The sequence below is a fragment of the Ranitomeya imitator genome, chromosome 4 (genome assembly GCF_032444005.1).
Source record: "Ranitomeya imitator isolate aRanImi1 chromosome 4, aRanImi1.pri, whole genome shotgun sequence".
Classification (NCBI taxonomy): domain Eukaryota; kingdom Metazoa; phylum Chordata; class Amphibia; order Anura; family Dendrobatidae; genus Ranitomeya; species Ranitomeya imitator.
In genome coordinates, this window is record NC_091285.1 from 411,864,162 (window position 1) to 411,889,571 (window position 25,410).

Below are 25,410 nucleotides of genomic sequence, written 5' to 3' on the forward strand. Positions count from 1 at the left end.
AGGGCTTTTGTTTAACTTGTTCTGTATAAAAAAAAAACTATAGTTTTGAATAACACAACTTATTTCAACATTAAATGTACTGGAAAAGAGAAATAAAATTAAAGTGCTATGAAATTGTGAAAAGCAATGCAATTCTGCAATTTTTGTTTTTTTTAGCATACATTCTGTGGTAGAAATTACTATGAATTATGATTCTCCAGGTTAGTACAATTACGGAAATACCAGACGTGTACAGGCTCGGACTGCCCCATAGGGGAACAGGGGAATCCGCCGGTGGGCCCCTGTGCAGACACGGGCCCCCAACCCCACTATATGGGTAGTACTTGGTATAATTCACTTGATACACTCAGTAGAGAAAAAAAGCAGCATCTCAGTCATTTACCTTACTCCCCAGTTTATTTTTATATAGAGGTGTAGATAAATTTGTGAAAGAGGGTAGTGTAATATTTGCATGCAGGTGAAAAGTGGGCCCCCCCAAAGTTAATGTTACTGGTGGGCCCTTGGCACCCCAGTCCGACACTGAATGTGCATATATTCTTTTTCATTGTATGGAGAAAAAAAAATCATAAATGTGTAAAAAAAAAATTAAAATTTGGTTTGTGTCACCATTTTCCCACACCCATAACATTTTTATTTTTCAGTTGAGTGAGCTGGACAAGGGCTTATTTGTTGTGTAATGAACTGATGGTTATGTCTAGTAGTGTAGCTACTGGGAGGACAGAGGTAGCGGCTTCCCCAGACCCCACACTAAGAGGGGCCCAAATGGAGCTAAACTACCTAGCTTGCCATTATAGATAAGCCCTGCGGTAGTGCAGGAAGACATAGTCTCCCCCGCACTACCGCTCTCCATTCCGTAGACTGCAGGTCGCACCAGGACTTTGATGTTCTGTGTGTGCATCAATGCTATGACCGTGCATTGTCTTGCCTCTGAGCTTGTCAAGATCCTGGGTTAGGTTAGTATTTGATATTTTTTATTAAATTTATTGTGTCTAGTGGTGCATCATAAACAAAGGGGACCCTTATACATAGTATGGGGGACCCTCAAACATTATAGCAACTAATACAAGGGCCATTATGCAGCTTGAGAACTAATTCGGGGGTCATCAATCATACACCTTGAGGACTACTGCAGGGGCCATTATATGGATTGGGGACTAATAAATATCTCTTCTTGTACTTGTGTGTGCCTTGTATTACTCATGTTTATTGTACTTGTCTATATTTGCCCCGTTCACATGTAAAGCGCCATGGAATAAATGGTGCTATAAAAATGAATAATAATAATAATAATAATACAGGGGCCATTATATAGTTTAAGGACTAATGCAGGGGCCATTATACAGCTTATGGACTAATGTGAGGGCCATTATACAGTTTGGGGACTAAGGCCAGGATCACACATGCAAGAAATATGGCCAAGTCTCGCATGTAAATACCCCGCATTGCCGACCGTCACTCAGGAGCGGAGCGTGCGGCTGCATGTATTGCTATGCGTACGCACGCTCTGCTCCTGAGCGACGGCGGCAATGCAGGGTATAAACATGCAAGACTCGGCCGTATTTCTCGCATGTGTGATCTTGGCCTAAAGCCACGTTCACACTAGCAGTAGTTGGTCAGTATTTTACATCAGTATTTCTCAGCCAAAACCAGGAGTGGGTGATAAATGCAGAAGTGGTGCATATGTTTCTATTATACTTTTCCTCTATTTGTTCCACTCCTGGTTTTGGCTTACAAATACTGATGTAAAATACTGACCAAATACTGCTAGTGTGACAGTAGCCTAAGGCCTGTCCCACACGTCCAGATAATTCTGGTACCGGAAAAATTGGTACCAGAATTATCTGTGTCCATATGTCCGTGTGCTCACGTGGCACATCAGTGTGGCACACGTGCGGCATCCGTGTGCCGACTGGGTACCACACGCACCGTGCAGGGGACAGCGCTACAGTAAGCGCTGACCCCTGCATCTGGTGCTGAGGCCGCCATTCATTTCTTCTCTCCAACAGTGTTCGCTGGAGAGAAGATATGAAAAATCTTTTTTTTTTTTTTGGTGTTTAAAAAAAAGATCCCTGTCCCCAACCCCCTCCCCCCCTGTTTGCCCCCCCCCCCCTCCGCTGTTAATAAAATACTTAGCCGGCTCCCTCGCTGCTTCCTCTCCTCGCCGCAGCTTCTCCTGTATGAGCGGTCACGTGGTACCACTCATTACAGTGATGAATATGCGGCTCCACCCCTATGGGAGGTGGAGCCACATATTCATCACTGTAATAGGCGGCACCACGTGACCGCTCATAAAGGAGAAGCTGCGCCGAGGAGAGGAAGCTGCGGCGAGGAGAGGAAGCAGCAAGGGAGCCGGGTAAGTATTTTATTAACAGCGGGGAGGCACACAGGGGGTGGGAGGGGGTTGGGGACAGAAATCTTTTTTTTTTAAAAACACAAAAAAAAAAAAAGATTTTTCATATCTTCTCTCCAGCGAACGCTGTTGGAGAGAAGAAATGAATGGCGGCTTCAGCACCACACTGGGGGGACAGCGCTTACTGTAGCGCTGTCTCCTGCACGGCACATGGTCTGCACACGGACATCATCCGTGTGCGGTACGTGTTTTACACGGACCCATTGACTAATGGGTCCGTGTAATACGTGCGCTCCCACGAACACTGACATGTCTCCGTGTTTTTCAAACGGACACACGGTCTGTGAAAACACACTGACATGTGCAGAGACACATTGATTTTAATGTGTCTACGTGAGTCAGTGTCTCCGGTACGTGAGGAAACCGGTCTAATACAGAGCCCATTATACAGTGTGGGTCCAACGTGTGGTGGTCATTTTATAGCTTGGGGGCTATTGTGGGGACCATTATACAGTTTGTGAGCCAATGTGAGGGCCATTATACAGTCTAAGGGCTACAGTGTTTAGGGTGAGCGGTGGAGACCTCATACTACAGTATGTGTAGAGCAGCTGTGGGCCCACTGTACTGTGCATAGGGGAACTGTGATTCCATTTCACTGTGTTGAGGGCAGTTTTGGGAACATATTGTTTATAGAGGAGCTGTTGGTGAATTATACTGTGTATAGGGAGCTGTGGGCCCATCATAATTGATATAAAGCAGCTGTACATTAGGGAACTTGGGACAATATTAGATGTTAAGTGGGAATCTCATTTGTGTGGGTTTCTTCCGGGTGCTCCAGTTTCCTCCCACACTCCAAATACATACTCATTGGGAATTTAGATTGTAAGACCCAATGAGGATAGTGATGATGTCTGCAAAGCGATGTGGAATAAATGGCACTCTATAAGTAAAAAAAAATGTTGTGGCACTCCAAGATATGCATCATACTGTCTGGTTGTGGTGAACTGTGGGAAGCAGCATACTGTGTGCGGAGTTCTAAGGAACGGCTTATGAGGGCTCTGAAAGCATTATAATGTGAGCTGTGGGACATCATGCTGTATAGGGGAATGTACTATGGTGGCATCATACTATGCATTGTGGGCGTCATGAAAGTGGCACGGTCTTGTGTGGGAGCACTAAGGGTATGTTTCCATGGTCAGGAACCGGCAGCGCTTTGGACGCAGCACATGTCCGCTCTGTCCAAAGCGCTTCTGGCTTTTGAACGCAGGTGATTCCGCATATGTTCACTGAACCGTGAGGAATCAAAGCGCCTAATACATTGGACGGGAAACTTATCTTGCGGAGACCGAGCGTCTCCACAAGATAAATTGACATGCTGCGGTCTCGAAAGACATGCTGCATGTCCATCTCCGCAGGGTAGCCAGAGGCATTCTTGCACGCATAGTGGAGATGAATGCAGCTTCAAACCCGCAGCGTTTACTGACTGTGGAAACATACCTAATAGGCTTCAGTAGTAGCAACATTCTGTGTGGGCACATATATAGAACTAGGCGAGGTTACAGAAGTGGCTTAACGTAACATAGAAATTGTTGCAGTGCCTTAGGAAAACCTGCTTTAAGGGTTAAAAGGAACCTGTCACCAGAAAAACATTACTAACCTGCAGATATAGGGTTACGCTGCATGGTAATAGCATTACTAACCTGCCCGGAGCACATATGTAGCCAAATACTGCAGGGAGAAAATTAACTTGATTCGTTCCTGGCCGAGTTGGGGTTCCAGTCTTAGAGGAGCGCTGGTGTGGGTTCATTCACTGCGCCCCTGTTCCTGACTGACAGCTGACGGTAATGCAGAGCCAGTGTCAGTCAGTGCTGGTGGTGTGGTTACAGCCGCCGCTATATATACACAGAGCGGTGGCTGAACCAGTGCCACCCCTGTGACTGAAACCTGAATGCTGCCAGGGGAATAAAGTTCATTTTCTCCCCAGGGCATTCGGCTAAGTGCAGGTGCTGGGCAGGTTAGTAATGCTATTAACCTGCAGATTGACCCCATATCTGCAGGTTAATAGCATTTTTTCTGGTGACAGATTCTCTGTAAAGATCAAAAATCTGCTGTTCAGTTGATGATCTATGCCAGTGGTCCCCATCCTTTCTTACCTTGAGAGCCACATTCAACTCTGAGAGATAGTCACAAGTCACATCTAGTGGTCCCCTACTGATAGTATAATAAAAAAACAAAACTTACCCACAGAAAGCACACCAAGACCATGTACCCCCATCCATTACAGGTGGTATGTTTGCACCCAAGTGTTTGCACTTTACCCCCATTTCATATTCTTGCATCAAGCACACTCCCAACACTATTGAATGAAGTTTCAATCACCATTCTAACCAGTATAATCCAATCTCCTGCCTGTCATATTTATTCCCACTGCCTGTATATGTGCATCCATATCAGCATTCTGAATCACCATCTGGAGACGTCCTCTGAGCAACTTACTAGACCTGGTGTCACTGCATCAAACTGACAGACGCGAGCCACATAATATGGACCCGCGAGCCACATGTGGCTCCCAAGCTACAGGTTGGGGATCCCCAATCTATGCAGTTGATATTCAAAGCCTCAGCAGCGTTGCTGCATTATGGGTCTTGTACAGATCCTCAGTACTGCAGCCATAACCTAATATGGATAGACACTGTACCTCCGCATGCCTCCTGATTTTATAAGAAGTCCAAGTGAGCAGTATCTGGAGCGCCTATGGGCCTGTGCTACTGTTTACAAGAAAAGTTAAAAAAATAAAGCATTATAAAATTGATAAAAACTGAGAAAATTAGATTGTAAGAAGCCACCGGAGCTGAAAACAGACGGCAGTGTGCATTAGTGTAGCTTAAACCTGTCCTGCCATGCCCTTAGACTTTGCTGCCAGCTACCTGCTTTTTCTCTGGTCTCATCTTGTGTGACTCACATATAAACGGTTCTTTAAACCTGTAGTATCAGGCTACAGGAAAGGGCGGAAGCGCTGGCCTCAATTCCAGGATAAAAACTGCACTTTGTCTCTCTGTGAAGTGCTAGTGCCCTCTAGACGTTCAATACACAGAACTGCTACTACAATAAATGAATTTACAGCAACTCCGTACTGTACCTTCTTAGGATTTTTTTCCTTGGTCTACCATCAATAATAAAATATCCATGTTGCTGAAAAGTTGTATGACTGTCATCGCCAATCCCTCTAATGGGGAAAAAAGTATACTTAACCCCTTCAATATGCGGCGATTTTCCGTTTTTTTTTTTCTATTTTGTTTTTTCATCCCAGTTATAACTTTTTGTTCCATCAATACAGCCATATGAGGGCTTGCTTTTGCTTGTTTATTTTACTATATAATTTACTGGAAAATGTGAAAAAATCAAGTTTGTTAAAATTGCAAAAAAAGTGCAATTCCACAATTGTTTTTTTTTTTTTTTTAAATTTACCATGTTCACTAAGGCTGTCACATTTCGCTCGGTAGTCGCCCGTCACAAAGCGTCAGCGCGATGTACCGACGGAAGATTGTTCTTTCACATTTCCGTCTGTATTCTGGGTGAGGAAAGAGAGTGAGTGCGAGATCTTGCAATCTTGCCTTGCGCAGGCGTGTACTATGGAGGACAGAGAATGAACTTCAATCCAATATTGCAGCCAGCATGCAGCCAGCGGGTAAGGAAAGGGTGAATCAAACACCCGAAAACCCCGCCCCTATGGCTGAAAATTGTTCCCTCCAAATTCAGGTGACAGAGTCTCTTTAAGGGAACAATTAACATTTTAAATGCACCAAAAAGTACCCTTACCCATATTCATCACCTAGGGAACCAGTGTAGCAGCCTGAGATGGCCACGCCAGAACCTTCACTTTGTTCTGCTGTAGCCGATGACAGGTCGACTTGGCCTTGTGTTTTGGATCATTGTCATGTTGGAAAGTCCAAGTACGTCCCATGCGCAGCTTCCGGGCTGATGAATGCAAATTTGCCTCCAGTATTTGCTGATACTCTAGACTCAAATCTTATACCTTCTGACATCCTCTTTGCACCTTTTGATTAGATGGGCTGAGATGACTTCATGCACAGATGACATTGCGCTAGCCATGACCCTTTACATCACATAACCATTAGCTGAGAAGAGATTCCAGCCAAAAGTATATAAAACATCATATTTTTTAAATTACAAACATAAAAACATATAATATTAAAAGAAAGGGCAAAGACCTCCAAAATAAGAGGGAGAAAACACAGCATTAATATACAAATAGCCTAGTGGAGGTGTCAAAATAACCAGACCTGTAATCAATTATATAAAACAACCAGCAAAAGGGCTATAGCCTACATAGTAATGTATAATTAGGAATGTTCCAAATACATTAGTAAAAGCTAATTATTAAATAATGGCTGGTTAATGTGTGAGAGTGGCAATTATATAAGGTCCCATTCATAGGCTGAGTAAAAGAAAGCGGAGTGAAGAGCATAAGTGCCAGTGCATATGTCTGCATAAATTTTAGGCTGGCATTTTATCACTTCACATAAAATAGCATTCCTACAAGAATCAAATAGCCTGACACACATGGCAAAGTTGTTGTACATGAAAAGAAAGAGTATATTACCTAAAATTAGGGTGAGACAGGAATCAGCAGGGTTTGAGGGGAACAAAGCTTGTCCTACTGACTCCTGTCTCACCACAATGGGAGTAATGGACATCATAATTGTAGCCTATCGCACAGATGACATTGCGCCAGCCTCGCTAGTCAAAAACCATGCTGTGGATCACAGAACGTAATAGATTTTTGAGTCTCTCGTCTAGCGGCCAGGGACTACTGACCTAGCCAACAAACCAAAGTCCCACAAATTGATATGCCTAACCAGGGCTGGCTCCAGGTTTTTGTGGGCTCCGGGCGAAAGAGTCTCAGTGAGCCCCTTTAACACATACCACGATTCATGATGTACAGATACAGCAGAGAAATATAAGTATAGTACAATGCCAAAGATTTCACTTCTTACATTACATGAGTGATATCTATTGTAAATTCTACAATAGCTCAGAAACCGGACAGTATAGTGCTCCATACAGTATTATTGGTACCACATAGTGCTCCATATAGTATAATGAGCCCCACATAATGTTCCATACAGTATAATGAGCCCTATATATTGCTCCATACAGTATAATGAGCCTTATATATTTCTCCGTACAGTATAATGGACCCCATATATTGCCCCATACAGAAGAATGAGCTCCATATATTGCTCCATACAGAATAATGGGCCCCACATATTCCTCAGTACATAATAGGCCCCATATAATGCTCCAAACAGTATATGATGGGCCCTATATATTGCTCCAGTATATTATGGGTCCCATATAATGCTCCATTATATGCTGGGACACATAATGCTCCAATATATGATGGACCTCATATAATGCTTCAAACATTAAGAAAAAATTAAATACTAACCTCTCCTTGCTGGCTGCTGTTCGGACCTGTTGTGGAGTTTAACTCAAGAGTCAAGGTCCCGTCAATATTTCTGCCACATAGTGGCACTCCTAGCCATCTGGGTTGCAATTTTCTGAATATCACATGAGCATTGCTGTGGAAGAAAAACTTGTGGAGGGGGCACAGGTTTTAATTAGTGCTTTGCTCCCTTCATTCTAAGAATTAGAAAATCCCAAACCACCAATAAGGAAATGAATGGCATTTTAAGCCAAAACATTGTTGATTATGAAGGAATAACTCTCCTAATACACTGAATAATGGTGACTACTATTTCTCCATCTGTAGTGGAACGATCCCCCCAGATGTGTGAGCCAGTAGCATTACTGTTCAGAAAGGCATTAATGTTCTTGAGCATGTGAGATTATCAAAAGTGGCTTGGGCTGTCAATTCGGAATTTGCAGATTGAAGGTCTCATATCAACCAGTTCAGATAAAAAGTTTAGTTCAGATAAAAATGTTACCTATGACACCCTAATAAATCAGTTCTACCATACACTAGAATGTTTTTTTATGGTAATAACGTTCCGTCCTCCTCGTGTTCTAGTGAATCAAGCTTAGTTCACCACATAGCAAATTCGTTTAGGTTCATCATGACTAAAGAAGAATGTCCAAGTAGAGACTTTTTTAGTCTAACTCTTAACCCCTCTGTGACCTTAGACGTACTATCCCGTCGAGGTGCCCTGGGCTTATCTGACCCTGGACGGGATAGTACGTCATAGCCGATCGGCCGCGCTCACGGGGGGAGCGCGGCCGATCGCGGCCGGGTGTCAGCTGCTTATCGCAGCTGACATCCGGCACTATGTGCCAGGAGCGGTCACGGACCGCCCCCGGCACATTAACCCCTGGCACACCGCGATCAAAGATGATCGCGATGTGCCGGCGGTGCAGGGAAGCACCGCGCAGGGAGGGGGCTCCCTGCGGGCTTCCCTGAGCCCCCCGCAGCAACGCGATGTGATCGCGTTGCTGCGAGGGTCTCCTCACCTCCCTCCCTGCTCGAGCCCCGGATCCAAGATGGCCGCGGATCCGGGTCCTGCAGGGAGGGAGGTGGCTTCACAGAGCCTGCTTAGAGCAGGCACTGTGAAGGCTGCAGCGCTGCATGTCAGATCAGTGATCTGACAGAGTGCTGTGCAAACTGTCAGATCACTGATCTGTGATGTCCCCCCCTGGGACAAAGTAAAAAAGTAAAAAAAAAATTTTCCAAATGTGTAAAAAAAATAAAAAAAAATATTCCAAAATAATGAAAAAAAAAAAAAAATATTATTCCCATAAATACATTTCTTCATCTAAATAAAAAAAAAAAAACAATAAAAGTACACATATTTAGTATCGCCGCGTCCGTAACGACCCGACCTATAAAACTGTCCCACTAGTTAACCCCTTCAGTAAACACCGTAAGAAAAAAAAAAAAAAAACGAGGCAAAAAACAACGCTTTATTATCATACCGCCGAACAAAAAGTGGAATAACACGCGATCAAAAGGACAGATATAAATAACCATGGTACCGCTGAAAGCGTCATATTGTCCCGCAAAAAAAGAGCCGCCATACAGCATCATCAGCAAAAAAATAAAAAAGTTATAGTCCTGAGAATAAAGCGATGCAAAAATAATTATTTTTTCTGTAAAATAGTTTTTATCGTATAAAAGCACCAAACCATAAAAAAATGATATAAATGAGGTATCGCTGTAATCGTACTGACCCGAAGAATAAAACTGATTTATCAATTTTACCAAACGCGGAACGGTATAAACGCCTCCCCCAATAGAAATTCATGAATAGCTGGCTTTTGGTCATTCTTCCTCACAAAAATCGGAATAAAAAGCGATAAAAAAATGTCACGTGCCCAAAAATGTTTTCAATAAAAACGTCAACTCATCCCGCAAAAAACAAGACCTCACATGACTCTGTGGACCAAAATATGGAAAAATTATAGCTCTCAAAATGTGGTATTGCAAAAAATATTTTTTGCAATAAAAAGGGTCTTTCAGTGTGTGACGGCTGCCAATCATAAAAATCCGCTAAAAAACTCGCTCTAAAAGTAAATCAAACCCCCCTTCATCACCCCCTTAGTTAGGGAAAAATAAAAAAAAATGTATTTATTTCCATTTTCCCATTAGGGCTAGGGTTAGGGCTAGGATTAGGGTTAGGGCTAGGGTTAGGGCTAGGGTTAGGGCTAGGGCTAGGGTTAGGGCTAGGGTTAGGGCTAGGGTTAGGGTTAGGGCTAGGGTTAGGGCTAGGGTTAGGGCTAGGGTTAGGGTTAGGGCTAGGGTTAGGGTTAGGGCTAGGGTTAGGGTTGGGGCTACAGTTAGGGTTGGGGCTAAAGTTAGGGTTAAGATTACATTTACAGTTGGGAATAGGGTTGGGATTAGGGTTAGGGGTGTGTCAGGGTTAGAGGTGTGGTTAGGGTTACCGTTGGAATTAGGGTTAGGGGTGTGTTTAGATTAGGGTTTCAGTTATAATTGGGGGGTTTCCACTGTTTCGGCACATCAGGGGCTCTCCAAACACGACATGGCGTCCGATCTCAATTCCAGCCAATTCTGCGTTGAAAAAGTAAAACAGTGCTCCTTCCCTTCCGAGCTCTCCTGTGTGCCCAAACAGGGGTTTACCCCAACATATGGGGTATCAGCATACTCAGGACAAATTGGACAACAACTTTTGTGGACCAATTTCTCCTGTTACCCTTGGGAAAATACAAAACTGGGGGCTAAAAAATAATTTTTGTGGGAAAACAAAAAGATATTTTATTTTCACGGCTCTGCGTTATAAACTGTAGTGAAACACTTGGGGGTTCAAAGTTCTCACAACACATCTAGATAAGTTCATTGAGGGGTCTAGTTTCCAATATGGGGTCACTTGTGGGGGGTTTCTACTGTTTAGGTACATTAGGGGCTCTGCAAACGCAATGTGACGCCTGCAGACCAATCCATCTAAGTCTGCATTCCAAATGATGCTCCTTCCCTTCCGAGCCCTCCCATGCGCCCAAACGGTGGTTCCCCCCCACATATCGGGTATCAGCGTACTCAGGACAAATTGGACAACAACATTTAGGGTCCAATTTCTCCTGCTAACCTTGGAAAAATACAAAACTGGGGGCTAAAATATAATTTTTGTGGAAAAAAAAATATTTTTTATTTGCATGGCTCTGCGTTATAAACTGTAGTGAAATACTTGGGGGTTCAAAGCTCTCACAACACATCAAGATGAGTTCCTTAGGGGGTCTACTTTCCAAAATGGTGTCACTTGTGGGGGGTTTCTACTGTTTAGGTACATTAGGGGCTCTGCAAACGCAATGTGACGCCTGCAGACCATTCCATCTAAGTCTGCATTCCAAATGGCGCTCCTTCCCTTCCGAACCCTCCCATGCGCCCAAACGGTGGTTCCCCCCCACATATGGGGTATCAGCGTACTCAGGACAAATTGGACAACAACTTTTGGGGTCCAATTTCTCCTGTTACCCTAGGGAAAATACAAAACTGGGGGCTAAAAAATAATTTTTGTGGGAAAAAAATTTTGTTTTATTTTTATGGCTCTGCATTATAAACTTCTGTGAAGCCCTTGGTGGGTCAAAGTGCTCACCACACATCCAGATAAGTTCCTTAGGGGGTCTACTTTCCAAAATGGTGTCACTTGTGGGGGGTTTCAATGTTTAGGCACATCAGTGGCTCTCCAAACGCAACATGGCGTCCCATCTCAATTCCTGTCAATTTTGCATTGAAAAGTCAAACGGCGCTCCTTCCCTTCCGAGCTCTCCCATGCGCCCAAACAGTGGTTTACTGCCACATATGGGGTATCAGCGTACTCGGGACAAATTGGACAACAACTTTTGAGGTCCAATTTCTTCTCTTACCCTTGGAAAAATAAAAAATTGGGGGCAAAAATATAATTTTTGTGAAAAAATATGATTTTTTATTTTTACGGTTCTGCATTATAAACATCTGTGAAGCACTTGGTGGGTCAAAGTGCTCACCACACATCCAGATAAGTTCCTTAGGGGGTCTACTTTCCAAAATGGTGTCACTTGTGGGGGGTTTCAATGTTTAGGCACATCAGTGGCTCTCCAAACACAACATGGCGTCCCATCTCAATTCCTGTCAATTTTGCATTGAAAAGTCAAATAGCGCTCCTTCCCTTCCGAGCTCTCCCATGCGCCCAAACAGTGGTTTACTGCCACATATGGGGTATCAGCGTACTCAGGACAAATTGGACAACAACTTTTTGGGTCCAATTTCTCCTGTTACCCTTGGTAAAATAAAACAAATTGGAGCTGAAGTAAATTTTTTGTGTAAAAAAGTTAAATGTTCATTTTTATTTAAACATTCCAAAAATTCCTATTAAACACCTGAAGGGTTAATAAACTTCTTGAATGTGGTTTTGAGCACCTTGAGGGGTGCAGTTTTTAGAATGGTGTCACACTTGGGCATTTTCTATCATATAGACCCCTCAAAATGACTTCAAATGAGACGTGGTCCCTAAAAAAAAAATGGTGTTGTAAAAATGAGAAATTGCTGGTCAACTTTTAACCCTTATAACTCCAAGTATTTTGTGTGACATATCTCTGTGATTTAATTGCATAAAAATTCAAAGTTTGAAAATTGCGAAATTTTCAAAATTTTCGCCAAATTTCCGTTTTTTTCACAAATAAACGCAGGTACTATCAAAGAAATTTTACCACTATCATGAAGTACAATATGTCACGAGAAAACAATGTCAGAATCACCAGGATCCGTTGAAGCGTTTCGGAGTTATAACCTCATAAAGGGACAGTGGTCAGAATTGTAAAAATTGGCCTGGTCATTAACGTGCAAACCACCCTTGGGGGTAAAGGGGTTAAAAGACATGGACACCTTCAAGGCGATTTTTTTAATTTGCCTGCATGCATTTTTGCCTTAAAAAAAAAATGTTGTGATTGGTTTTCATTAGACATCTGTCTTTCATTAAAAATGTGCCATTTGTCTTTTATAGCCTCTTTGTTGCATTATTTATTTCTGGCTTCAAAATGATTTAACAAAGTTAATAACCCTTATCTTCTTTCTTCTACGCTCTTCTCAGCTTGTTCAACCTTCAAGTGCTCAAAAATCTGCTGATAGGAGATCAGAAGAACCAGGCTACAGAAGGCAAAAAGCATATTTTGAAGAAAAGCTAATTTTTTGGGTTAGAAAACGCAATTCCGGAAATTTTTATTAAAAAAAAGCCATATATGTAGGTGAAAAAAAAAAAAAAGCCCCCAAAAGGTGTCTATATCCTTTCCGCCAGAGCCTGGTCCTCTCCTTTCTGTACCAATCTGTAGTTTGACTGTAATTTCTATTTGTGTCTTGTATGTATTCCCTTCTCATGTACAGCACCATGGAATCAGTAGTGCTCCAAAAATAAATCATAATAATGTAATATTTTTTTTTATTCCTCATTTTAAAAAATATTCACACGTTAGCTCAAATTATTGTACGGCAAATATTTTCAAGTGTCTTAAAATATCCTAGTGAGACAAATAATGTTACTACATGATATTATATTATACTTTACCCTACAATAATTCTATTTCTACAATGCACTTATTACAAGTACGGTAATACATACAGTCCACATTCAATTAATATTTAAACATTAATGTTCCAAATTACAAACAAAAGATTACAAAAGCATCCGAAAATAAGTTATTTTACAACATACAAAAATACACAGTTAAGTACATGACATAAAAAGGTCAGAGCTGTGAGTGGAGCCCTTCAGTTGAAATTATATGCACATTTTGTATTAACTTTGGATAGGCACTTGCTTCATGGAAGCATTACATTAGAAAATGTCAAGGCACACTAACCATTAAATAATGAGATGCTTATTTTGAAAACTAGGATTCTTCAGTTCAGCTCATTACGAATATACCGTAATTCAGTCTACGTCTATAGGTCAGCATTTATGGCAGACTCCACTCAACTGAGCATGCAGTTTCACAGAGGTGGTGTACTATGGACCTAGAGGGGTATCCACACACTGGTGGGGGCCTAAAGGCTTCTCTGCCACATAAGAATACATCTTTATTATAACTATGGTATTTATATGATAAGTGGAGGACATCTATATTAAGACATTAAAGCAGCAGTTGACCTGGCCCCCATAGGTCCCACTCCCCGCTTGACACTCTTCCTTGAGGGGAGGCAGTCCTCTATACACATTATTCTTGCACAGCTCAGTTAGCAATCACTGCAGAATCGTAATCTTCTATTTAGTAGGTCACCCCCTGCTATGCAGTAGTTGGGTCCAGGAGGAATGGCCGGTAAGTAGCTAAAATGGGGAGGACTGCCTTCCACCATAAGGAATGCCATCTATGGGAGCTTACACCTATGGGAGTCAGATGTTAATGTCACGTCTCATCAAACAGAGCTGTTTGATCCCGTGTCAAGGCCACTTTTTATTTGCTAGAAAGCCCCTTTAGACTTCTGCAGGTGTGACTGATGTTAAACGTTAATATTCCTAGCTCATACACACAGAAAGCTTTTTGTTTTGGTCATTCTTCAGACTGTAGGGCTGTTTGTTTCTGTAAGACAATATACTTTTTTTATTTGAAAAGAAAAATACTGACACTAACAAAACAATAGATATTAGGATTTTTTTGTAATTAGCAGCTCTACAGGATGAAGACCATGCTCTCGTATCTTAGCTTCGTTCATCCCTAGATAACAGGTTAAGTTTGAAGGTGAAGATGGTATGGAGTCTCCACAGACATAAGGTTGAAGACAGATCCATTCAAATCACCAGGATCTCCCCAAAATATCTAATATTTATAGACAGTTTTATTGTTAAATGGAACCTTTCTTCAGATTGATGTTGCCCGAACAATTGTAGCCAGGTATATTTTACTCTGAGATGCAGCAGCATTTCAGACATACTGTCATGATCCAGCTCGGGATTTGTTTTCTGCTATCCTCGCTCTGGACTGGTCATTCGGGGGTTAATCCCCTCGGCCTCGTTTTGGAGCTGGCTGGGCTTTTTAAGTCCTCTGCAGTCTGCAGGCCAGTGTTAGTGATAGTTCATGCTTCCAGGCTAGTGCAGCTGACCCGTATACCCTGGTGATCCTTCTGCCTCTGACTTCTCGTATTTGTATTAGACCCGTTCCCTATCCCTGATTTAGTGTTCGTCTGGTGGTTTCCCTACAGTGTATGACTTGGCCTGATCTCTTACCCCCACCTCTTGTTTTCCATCTCTGATAGCACGTTCCCCGACCGGCTTTGACTCTATGGCTTGAACCCCGACATCGTCTTACGTCTCATGTTTTGGATCCCGCGCTCCCGTTTGGCTCTGACTTCTGGCTTGTCTCTGACTACGTGCTTTTGCTGTTACTTCCGGTACGTCTGCTCCTGTCAGATTCTGACTCAGCTTGTCTGACCACTCTTTCGTTACCTGTGACACCTGTGCGGCTGCTCAGTGTTGCTGCACTGTGAATGTGAAGTCTCTCTTCCCTCGCCAGCACCCCCTGGTGGAAGTTGCGCTATACTGCACTGCAGCCACATCACACATACTTTGTATAGCTGTCCAGAGACTATCTTTCTTCACTGACAAGTCCGATAAAATCCCCAACAAGCTTCTCCCTGACCCGCTCCCCAAGACTGATAGGTCTCTCGCCATGTGTGTACAAGAGAAGATTTTCCATGTCTGTTCTCTCCGAGGCGCTGGAGCACTTCAGAGTAAAACATACCAGTCTGCAATCATGCAGACAGCGTCTTGATGAAATTTGCCGGTCGTTCAGATAGTATGAATGCAAAGACAGGTTCCCCTTAAAGGGCTTGTCCTAGGATTAAAAAAATAACAAAATGCTCTTATTTTGGGATAATGTAATTACATGTTTGTCATGGCGCCCCCTGCTGTTCATTATTTTCTCTTACAGAATGTCCAGATAATGTGTCCAGTACTGGTGTAAGAAACCACTCCTAGTCTGCAGATGCCTGCAATAGCAGGATTCAGGATGCTGACGGTGTAAAGGTCTGACGGTTGGGACAGAACCAATGAGCATGTGCAACCAAAAAGCTCTATCAGCAGAACTGGGATTCCCATAAGGGAATCAAAAGAACAGCCGGGGGCACTATGGCAAGACACACAGGAGTACCATTATCAAATTATTCCAAAGGAAATCCATTACCTTTCTTATGATAAGATCTCACAATAATGGGATAAGACAGATCATGATTGAACTGTATATAGAATGTACAAATCTGCCTGCAGTCACTTAAGGTACCTTCACACTCAGTGACGCTGCAGCGATACCGACAACGATGCCGATCGCTGCAGCTTCGCTGTTTGGTCGCTGGAGAGCTGTCACACAGACAGCTCTCCAGCGACCAACGATCCCGAGGTCCCCGGTAACCAGGGTAAACATCAGGTTACTAAGCGCAGGGCCGCGCTTAGTAACCCGATGTTTACCATGGTTACCAGCGTAAACGTTAAAAAAACAAACACTACATACTTACCTTCTGCTGTCTGCATACTTACCTTCCGCTGTCTGTCCTCCGGCGCTCTGCTTTCCTCTGCACTGTCAGCGCCGGTCAGCCGGAAAGCAGAGCGGTGACGTCACCGCTGTGCTTTCCGGCTGGCCGGCGCTGACACAGGATGCAGGAGGAGTGCAGAGAAGCAGAGCGCCGGGGACAGACAGCTGAAGGTAAGTATGTAGTGTTTGCTTTTTTAACGTTTACGCTGGTAACCAGGGTAAACATCGGGTTACTAAGCATGGCCCTGCGCTTAGTAACCCGATATTTACCCTGGTTACCAGTGAAGACATCGCTGGGTCGGCGTCACACACGCCGATCCAGCGATGTCAGCGGGAGATCCAGCGACGAAATAAAGTTCTGGACTTTCCTCAGCGACCAACGATCTCCCAGCAGGGGCCTGATCGTTGGTCGCTGTCACACATAACGATTTCCTTAACGATATCATTGCTACGTCACAAAAAGCAACGATATCGTTAACGATATCGTTATGTGTGACGGTACCTTTACTTTCACATTTAATTCTATGTACATGTATAATCACACACAATTTATATTTATATGTAACAAGAAATTAATTACTCTCAATCCTCTACCCCTGCCAACAATCCTCTCATCTCACCAAAATGACAAGTTGCTGTAGCAAACATTTTATTCCTCAGTTAATTCCCCAACCTAATAACATCAGAAATGTGGTTCGCTTAACAAAGTCGGAAAGTGGTGTGAAGAGCAGGGATGCAGCGATTCAGAGGTTTTCTGTGTAGGGCTATCTGGATCCTTTAAGCTCTCCAGAATCTTACTGCTTACCCTGACAAATACAGAGCACCTACACCTACTGGAAATGTGTATTTTTTAGCAAAAGGCACACACTTTGCGAATTTATGCGGAAAATACTATGGTGACAAATGTTGATAATCATGAAGTCTGCAGGAAACATTTTTCTACTGTAAACATCTGTAACTACAAATTGGTCGTCCTTGATGTCCGTATATATGATCCACTTTTTATACAATGTATAAAGATTTTACTTTAATCTCAGATTATTGTACACATAAAAAATAATTTAACACTTAAGAAACAACAATAAAACAAATTTCTGATAGGTATGATCATATCAAATTACAATCAATGGTAATACGATGTCTTGCTATTGTAACAGGAGAATATAGAATTTATAGTTGTCCCTCTAATCAATTAGATATTGATTCAATCTAACCTCCAGGCCTGGGTATGGCTACTGTGATTAGGCACTATTCCAGAAATGGTGACACCAGCTGTGGGGGCACTGGTAGAAAAATGACAAAGCAGAAGAGTAGATAACATCTCTTCACCATTTTATACTCCTTCTATGCAGAGCAGTTGCATATGTAATTTCCTAGAGTTCACAATGAGGCAAGAGGAAAGCTTGCATATAAAGATCACACACATGAAATTGCTGTCAGTCTAAAGGCCCCATACACATCAGACTAAAGTTTGCTGATTTTGCCGATATCGATGGACTCAGCCAACAGTCCAATGATAGAGGCCTTCAACAGATAAGGGGATTAAGATCACATATGTCCAATTTTCAGACTGTAAATCCTTTTGTTCTCCCTGATATAAGCCACCATTAGAGATGTCTGGCAGAAAACAGAAGCTGTGTATGGGACAGTCAGGTGAGATAGGTGCCGATGCTTCGGCCGCCAGCCATCTATTGTCGGGATTTGGGCTCATTAGGTCAACAGTCATTTCTTGCGACATCCCCATGCACATGAAATTTCAGCTCAGCGAACACCTTTGGCAGTGACCTGTCTAACATGAGTAGAAATGGTTCAAGTGTTTCAATTCAAACTGCCTTAGCCTTTTCTACCTTACTATCATTTGTTGGGGGAAATTAGGAGCCCCCCATATGCATGATATGATTGGATTATCTTGTGGAAATCATAAATTTTAATATAATGGTAACTTTTAATGAGGTAACATCACAGTCAGGGGCAGACAGACAGGAGAGAGCCTCTGTGCAAGAACCGTCAGTAGTCTGACTAGTCAACAGGTCATCATGAGTGATGATCGAGTATACTCGTTGCTCGGGTTTTCCTGAGCACGCTCGGGTGGTCTCCGAGTATTTTGTAGTGCTTGGAGATTTAATTTTCTTGGCCTCAGCTGCATGATTTACGGGTGCTGGACAGCCTGGACTCATGTGGGAATTTCCTAACAAACAGGCATTTCGGCATTTCTCACATGTATTCAGCCTGTCCTGCAGCTGTAAATCATGCAGCTGCACCAACGAAAACTAAATCTCCGAGCACTAATACTCGGAGACCACCCGAGCGTGCTCGGGAAAACCTGTTGTGAATTCTGTGGCCAAGCTCCCTCCTGTGGTCGTGAGTGGTACTGCGGCTGGTTCTGTCTATAAGCTTCCTTTGGTGGATGAGAGTGGTACTGCGGCTTCTGAGTTTCCTTCCTCAGGTGATGAGGTGAAGTCGTTAGGTGCTGCTCTATTTAACTCCACCTGGTGCTTTGATCCTGGCCTCCAGTCAATGTTCTAGTATTGGTCTTGCTTCCTCCTGGATCGTTCCTGTGGCCTCTCTATCCTGCATAAGCTAAGTTCTGCTTGTGTTATTTTTGTTTGCTATATTTTCTGTCCAGCTTGCTATATTGGTTTTTTCTTGCTTGCTGGAAGCTCTGAGACGCAGAGGGAGCACCTCCGTACCGTTAGTCGGTGCGGAGGGTCTTTTTGCCCCTCTGCGTGGTTGTTTGTAGGTTTTTGTGTTGACCGCAAAGCTATCTTTCCTATCCTCGGTCTATTCAGTAAGTCGGGCCTCACTTTGCTAAATCTATTTCATCTCTGTGTTTGTATTTCATCTTTACTCACAGTCATTATATGTGGGGGGCTGCCTTTTCCTTTGGGGAATTTCTCTGAGGCAAGGTAGGCTTATTTTTCTATCTTCAGGGCTAGTTAGTTTCTCAGGCTGTGCCAAGTTGCATAGGGAGCGTTAGGCGCAATCCACGGCTACCTCTAGTGTGGTGTGTTAGGATTAGGGATTGCGGTCAGCAGAGTTTCCACGTCTCAGAGCTTGTCCTATGTTTTTGGTAAATGTCAAGTCACCTTGTGTGCTCTGAACTTCAAGGTCCATTGTGGTTCTGAATTACCTGTTCATAACAAAAACCCAAGCAACGAGTACACTCGCTCATCACTAGTCATCATACTACAGTGCTTTATGTGCCAGCGACAGAAGCTGCTCTCTGCTATGGAGGTGGCAGTGGGCCACCTTATCTCTTGGGCTCCTGTGTGTCTGCACAGGTTGCCCCAACTGTTAACCACCTACTCCCATCACAATTACCGCATACCTTAATTCAAAAAGGTTTTGAAATTATATGTGGTCGTTCGCCATCTCTCACTGGTAGATCAGGGCTCATTGAATGCTGTCCCTAGCAGAATAGAATTCATTGAGTTTTAAGGCAATTATGTGTATAGCATTAATACTATTTCACATCTGAGTACCAGAAATACTGTAACTAAGCCAAGAACACTTTCCATATATAAGCTCTATGGTCTGTGAGTTAAATATATAATCTAGCCAAAGAGATCACTGTAACAGTATAAAGGCTTGGCTTCAGCTTCAAGCGGTAATTTTAAGTCCTTCTAATATAAGACAACGAAATACAACAATTAACACTGCTTCTGATGCTGACCGATTTTCCGCTGCTGCTTCTTCTACGCAATGGTTCTGGCGGCTCCTCACACTGTATTCAGGTTCCTGTGCGGATCTTCCTTGCCCGCTGCATTGTTGTGTTCATAGCAGTGTTGGCCGCATACGCCTAGCCTTCTGTCAGTACCAAGGGTCTGACCGGTGCTGAAGGTTGTAACTTTGGAGTTTAATTTGGTCTCTGATCTGGTTAATCAGAACCTGAGATAGGAGAATTCCAACCAGCTGTTTCAAAACAAAAAATAAAGAACAGAGAAAAATGACCAAGAGTATTTAACATGCTTCCAGTTCCTGTATCATTTCTAAGGGATGCATTGAAATAAGGTTCTAAAACAACCTGAGAATACTGAAGATATTATTTTTATGTTATTTGTAAATATCGGATTTAAAGAACAACTTTTTTTTACTCATAACTTTCCATTCTGGACAAAGTTCATTGACACTTTACAAATCCCTTTATTTGGGGATTTGCCTTCATTCCTGGAAAAAAAAATTGCAAGTGGCTTCCAAACCTCAGCTCTTCCTAGCAATTTGCCTGCCCATATCCTTCATAGTGTTGTGCTTTATCAGAAGAATCTCCTACAGCAGCTTATCTCTAGAGTTAGTGAGACACAGTGATGAGTGAATGTGCTCTGGATGAGGTGTTATCCGAGCATGCTCGGGTGCTGAGTGTCTTCGGTGAGCTCAAACAGTATGTTCCATCCCCGCGGCTCCATGTCTCGCGGCTGTTCAACAGCTGCAACACATGCAGGAATTGCCTGCTTGTTAGGTTATATTGTTTGATATATTTTTCGAGCACGCCAAAGACGCTCGGTTAGCACCCAAGCTTGCTCGGATAACTCCTTATCCCAGCACATTTGCTCATCACTAGTGCTGATCCGACCCTTTTATTGCCATCATTTGTACTCCAAATGAGTATCTTCTGATATCAATGCCGCTAAAGGCAGAATAATGAATGAAGAAAAATATGCTATTAAAAATGATTTGTAACATCTCATAATTTTCCATGCTGGACAAAATTATGAAAAAAAAAATGAAAGTTTAATTACTTTTATCAGTGCTGGTGAGGTCAAAAGAAATGCCCAGGCATGTGATTTCCAACCATCTCACCAGCTTTGATAGAATCCCAAAAACTTCAAAGAAGAGTTAAAATTGATCTCACATTTGTGTAGGCACTGCTGAGTTCCCAAAACAGGTTTCAAGATCAGAAAAAGGGAACAATTTTGAAGAAGAGACACAAAAACGCAGTAAGTACCGTATATACTCGCGTATAAGCTGAGATTTTCAGCCCATTGTTTTACGCTAAAAGTGCCCCTCTCGGCTTACTGTATATTCAAGTCATTGTCCCAAGGGGTCGGTGGGAGAGGGGGAGCGGCGGCTGTCACATCATACTCACCTGCTCCCGGCGTGTTCTCTGCTTCTCCGATGCAATGGTCTCTGACGCCGGCAGCTTGTTCCTGTGTTAAGCGGTCACGTGGTACCGCTCATTAAAGTAATGAATATGGACGCGACTCCACTCTCATAGGTGTGGAGCACATATTCATTACTTTAATGAGCGGTACTAGTGACCGCTGAACACAGAAACTAGATGCCAGCGCCAGAGACCATCGGAGCAGCAGGAGGGTGAGTATGACGGGGGAGGGTGAGCCATGCAATATTCACCTGTCCCCATTCCACCGCCGGGCTCTGCCTTCCACGTCCTCTGGCTGTGACGTTCAGGTCAGAGGGCATGATGACGTGTTTAGTGCGCACCCTCTGCCCAACAGTCACTGCAGAGACCCGGAAGACACAGCGGCACGCGGCGGTTGAACGGGGACAGGTGAATATCGCAAGTGTCGGGGGCCTGAGCGAGGAGAGGTGAGTATATCATTTTTTTATTTAATCGCAGCAGCATATGGGGCATAATATGCTATGGAGCATCTTTTGGGCCATCAACTTTTTTGCAGCATTATATGGGGAATATTCTATGGAGCATTTTATGGGGCCAGCAACCTTTGTGCAGCATTATATGGGGCATAATATTCTATGAAGCATCTTATGGGGCCATCAACTTTTGTGCAGCATTATATGGTGCATAATCTATGGAGCATCTTATGGGGCCATCAACCATTGTGCAGCATTATATGGGGCATAATATTCTATGGAGCATCTTATGGGGCCATCATTAACCTTTTATGCAGCATTATATGGGGTATATTTTAATATGGAGCATCTTATGGGGCCCATCATGAACTGTATGGAGCATTATATGGGGCTCCTGATTTAATATGGATATTCAAAAACACTTAACCTACTGATGTCTCAATCAATTTTACTTTTATTGGTATCTATTTTTATTTTTGAAATTTACCAGTAGCTGCTGCATTTCCCACCCTAGGCTTATACTCGAGTCAATAAGTTTTCCCAGTATTTTGTGGCAAAATTAGGGGGCTCGGCTTATACTCAAGTATATTCGGTAAGCCTTTGTCTTACATTTGTTCTCTTCTTCAGAGAGCTATTCCATTCAAATTTGGGAGGTTAGTACGGGATTTCTTAAAGAACCTTCAGGATTCTATGCCACACGATATTAGCTTTTGGTAGGCCTTAAGACATTAACTCCTTTCTTACTCTAACAGGCTCATTAAGACATCTTTGATCACAGACTGTAGTTCACCAGTAGATTATAATGGTACGTGTTCTATCAGTGAAAAGATACAGAAGAAACAGACAGAACACATACAGTGCCTTGCGAAAGTATTCGGCTCCCTGGAACTTTTCAACCTTTTCCCACATATCATGCTTCATACATAAAGATACCAAATGTAAATTTTTGGTGAAGAATCAACAACAAGTGGAACACAATTGTGAAGTTGAACCAAATTTATTGGTTATTTAATATTTTTGTGGAAATTCAAAAACTGAAAAGTGGGGCGTGCAATATTATTCGGCCCCTTTACTTTCAGTGCAGCAAACTCACTACAGAAGTTCATTGTGGATCTCTAAATGATCCAATATTGTCCTAAACGCCTAATGATGATAAATATAATCCACCAGTGTGCAATCAAGTCTCCGTATGAATGCACCTGCTCTGTGATAGTCTCAGGGTTCTGTTTGAAGCACAGAGAGCATCATGAAGACCAAGGAACACAACAGGCAGGTCCATGATACTGTTGTGGAGAAGTTTAAAGCTGGATTTGGATACAAAATGATTTCCAAAACTTTAAACATCCCAAGGAGCACTGTGCAAGCGATCATATTGAAATGGAAGGAGTATTATACCACTGCAAATCTACCAAGACCCGGCCGTCCCTCTAAACTTTCATCTCAAACAAGGAGAAGACTGATCAGAGATGCAGCCAAGAGGCCCATGATCACTCTGGATGAACTGCAGAAATCTACAGCTGAGGTGGGACAGTCTGTCCATAGGACAACAATCAGTCATACACTGAAAAAATCTGGTCTTTATGGAAGAGTGGCAAGAAGAAAGCCATTTCTCAAAGATATCCATAAAAAGTGTAATTTAAAGTTTGCAACAAGCCACCTGGAAGACACACCAAACATGTGGAAGAAGGTGCTCTGGTCAGATGAAACCAAAATCGAACTTTTTGGCAACAATGCCAAACTATATGTTTGGCGTTAAGGCAACACAGCTCATCACCCTGAACACGCCATCCACACTGTCAAACATGGTGGTGGCAGTATCATGGTTTGGGCCTGCTTTTCTTCAGCAGGGACAGGAAAGATGGTTAAAATTGATGGGAAGATGGATGGAGCCAAATACAGGACTATTCTTGAAGAAAACCTGTTGGAGTCTGCAAAATACTCGAGACCGGGACGGAGATTTGTCTTCCAACAAGACAATGATACCAAACATAAAGCAAAATCTACAATGGAATGGTTCACAAATAAACGTTTCCAGGTGTTAGAATGGCCAAGTCAAAGTCCAGACCTTAATCCAATCAAGAATTTGTGGAGAGAGCTGAAAACTGCTGTTCACAAATGATCTCCATCAAAACTCACTAAGTTCAAGCTGTTTGCCAAGGAATGGGCAAGAATTTCAGTCTGTCGATGTACAAAACTGATAGAGACATACCCCAAGCCACTTGCAGCTGTAATCACAGCAAAAGGTGGCGCAACAAAGTATTAACATACGGTAGTTATTAAGGTTGAAGGAAGACTTTAAGTCCATCTAGTTCAAACCATAGCCTAAGCTAACATGCCCTAAGATGTTGATCCAGAGGAAGGCAAAAAAACCCATGTGGCAAAGAGTAAGCTCCACATTCGGGAAAAAAAAAAATTCCTTCCCGACTCCACATACGGCAATCAGACTAGTTCCCTGGATCAACGCCCTAATTTAAGTTAAAGGGGCCAAATAATATTGCATGCCCCACTTTTCAGTTTTTGATTTTTCACAAAAATGTAAAATAACCAATAAATTTCGTTCAACTTCACAATTGTGTTCCACTTGTTGTTGATTCTTCACCAAAAATTTACATTTGGTATCTTTACGTTTGAAGCATGATATGTGGGAAAAGGTTGAAAAGTTCCAGGGAGCTGAATACTTTCGCAAGGCACTGTATGTGAGAAACTGAAGGAGGCCAAAAAACAATAATCCCTTTACGTGAATGGAATACACAATCTGCATCCAGACACTTCTGAACTTCTGTTTCAACCCATTAATGACCAGGTCTGAAAAAGCTTAAAATGAATTACAACTTTTTTTTTACAACCATAACTTTTTTTTTTTTTACATTTTTATTGACATGGCTTTGAGGTTTTATTTTTTGTTGAAAATATTGTATTTTGACGTTGCTGTTCAATTTTTTTTTTAAATTTATTTTGGATTTTTTATTTTTCTCTTACTTATAATTAAAAAAAACATATGTAATATATATCTAGTGTTTTAGTTTATTTTTATCAATTTTTTTTAAAGAAGGAAAGCTAATGAACATGCATACGGAATGAAACATGAATGAAATCGCAAAGCAAATGAGCAAAAGAGAAATCTAAATCAAATCAATATTTGGCGTGAACACTGTTCCTTTTTGCCTTCACAATAGCATCAATTCTTCTAGGTACATTTGTACACAATTTTTGAAGGACCTTGGCAGGTAAGTTATTCCAAACATCTTGGAGAACTAACCACAGATCTTCTAAGGATGTAGGCTTGCGCAAATCCTTGTCTCGACATGCACTTCAAGACAGACTCAATGATGTCAAGATCAGGACTCTGTGGAAGTCGTATCATCACTTCGAGAAGTCTTATTTTTCTTTGCGCTGATAGTTCTTTATAACATTGGCTGTAAGTTTGAAGTAAACTAACAACTGAAAAATACATTTGGAGCCGATCAGACGTCTACCTGATGGTATTGCATGATGGATAAGTATCTGCCTGCATTTTTCAACAT

The 25,410-nt window shown here is 42.4% G+C and overlaps 1 protein-coding gene across 1 annotated transcript in view; it reads right to left on the minus strand.

Moving 5' to 3' along the window:
- Window positions 1-17,342: 17,342 nt before the first annotated feature.
- Window positions 17,343-25,410, minus strand: part of TSPAN33 (tetraspanin 33) — a 73,749-nt gene continuing 65,681 nt past the window's right edge. Inside the window, exon 8 of the mRNA XM_069765417.1 lies at window positions 17,343-20,248. Within this exon, the coding sequence (XP_069621518.1) occupies window positions 20,147-20,248 (102 nt within the window). The 3' untranslated portion in view covers window positions 17,343-20,146. The remainder of the gene's footprint in view (window positions 20,249-25,410) is intronic.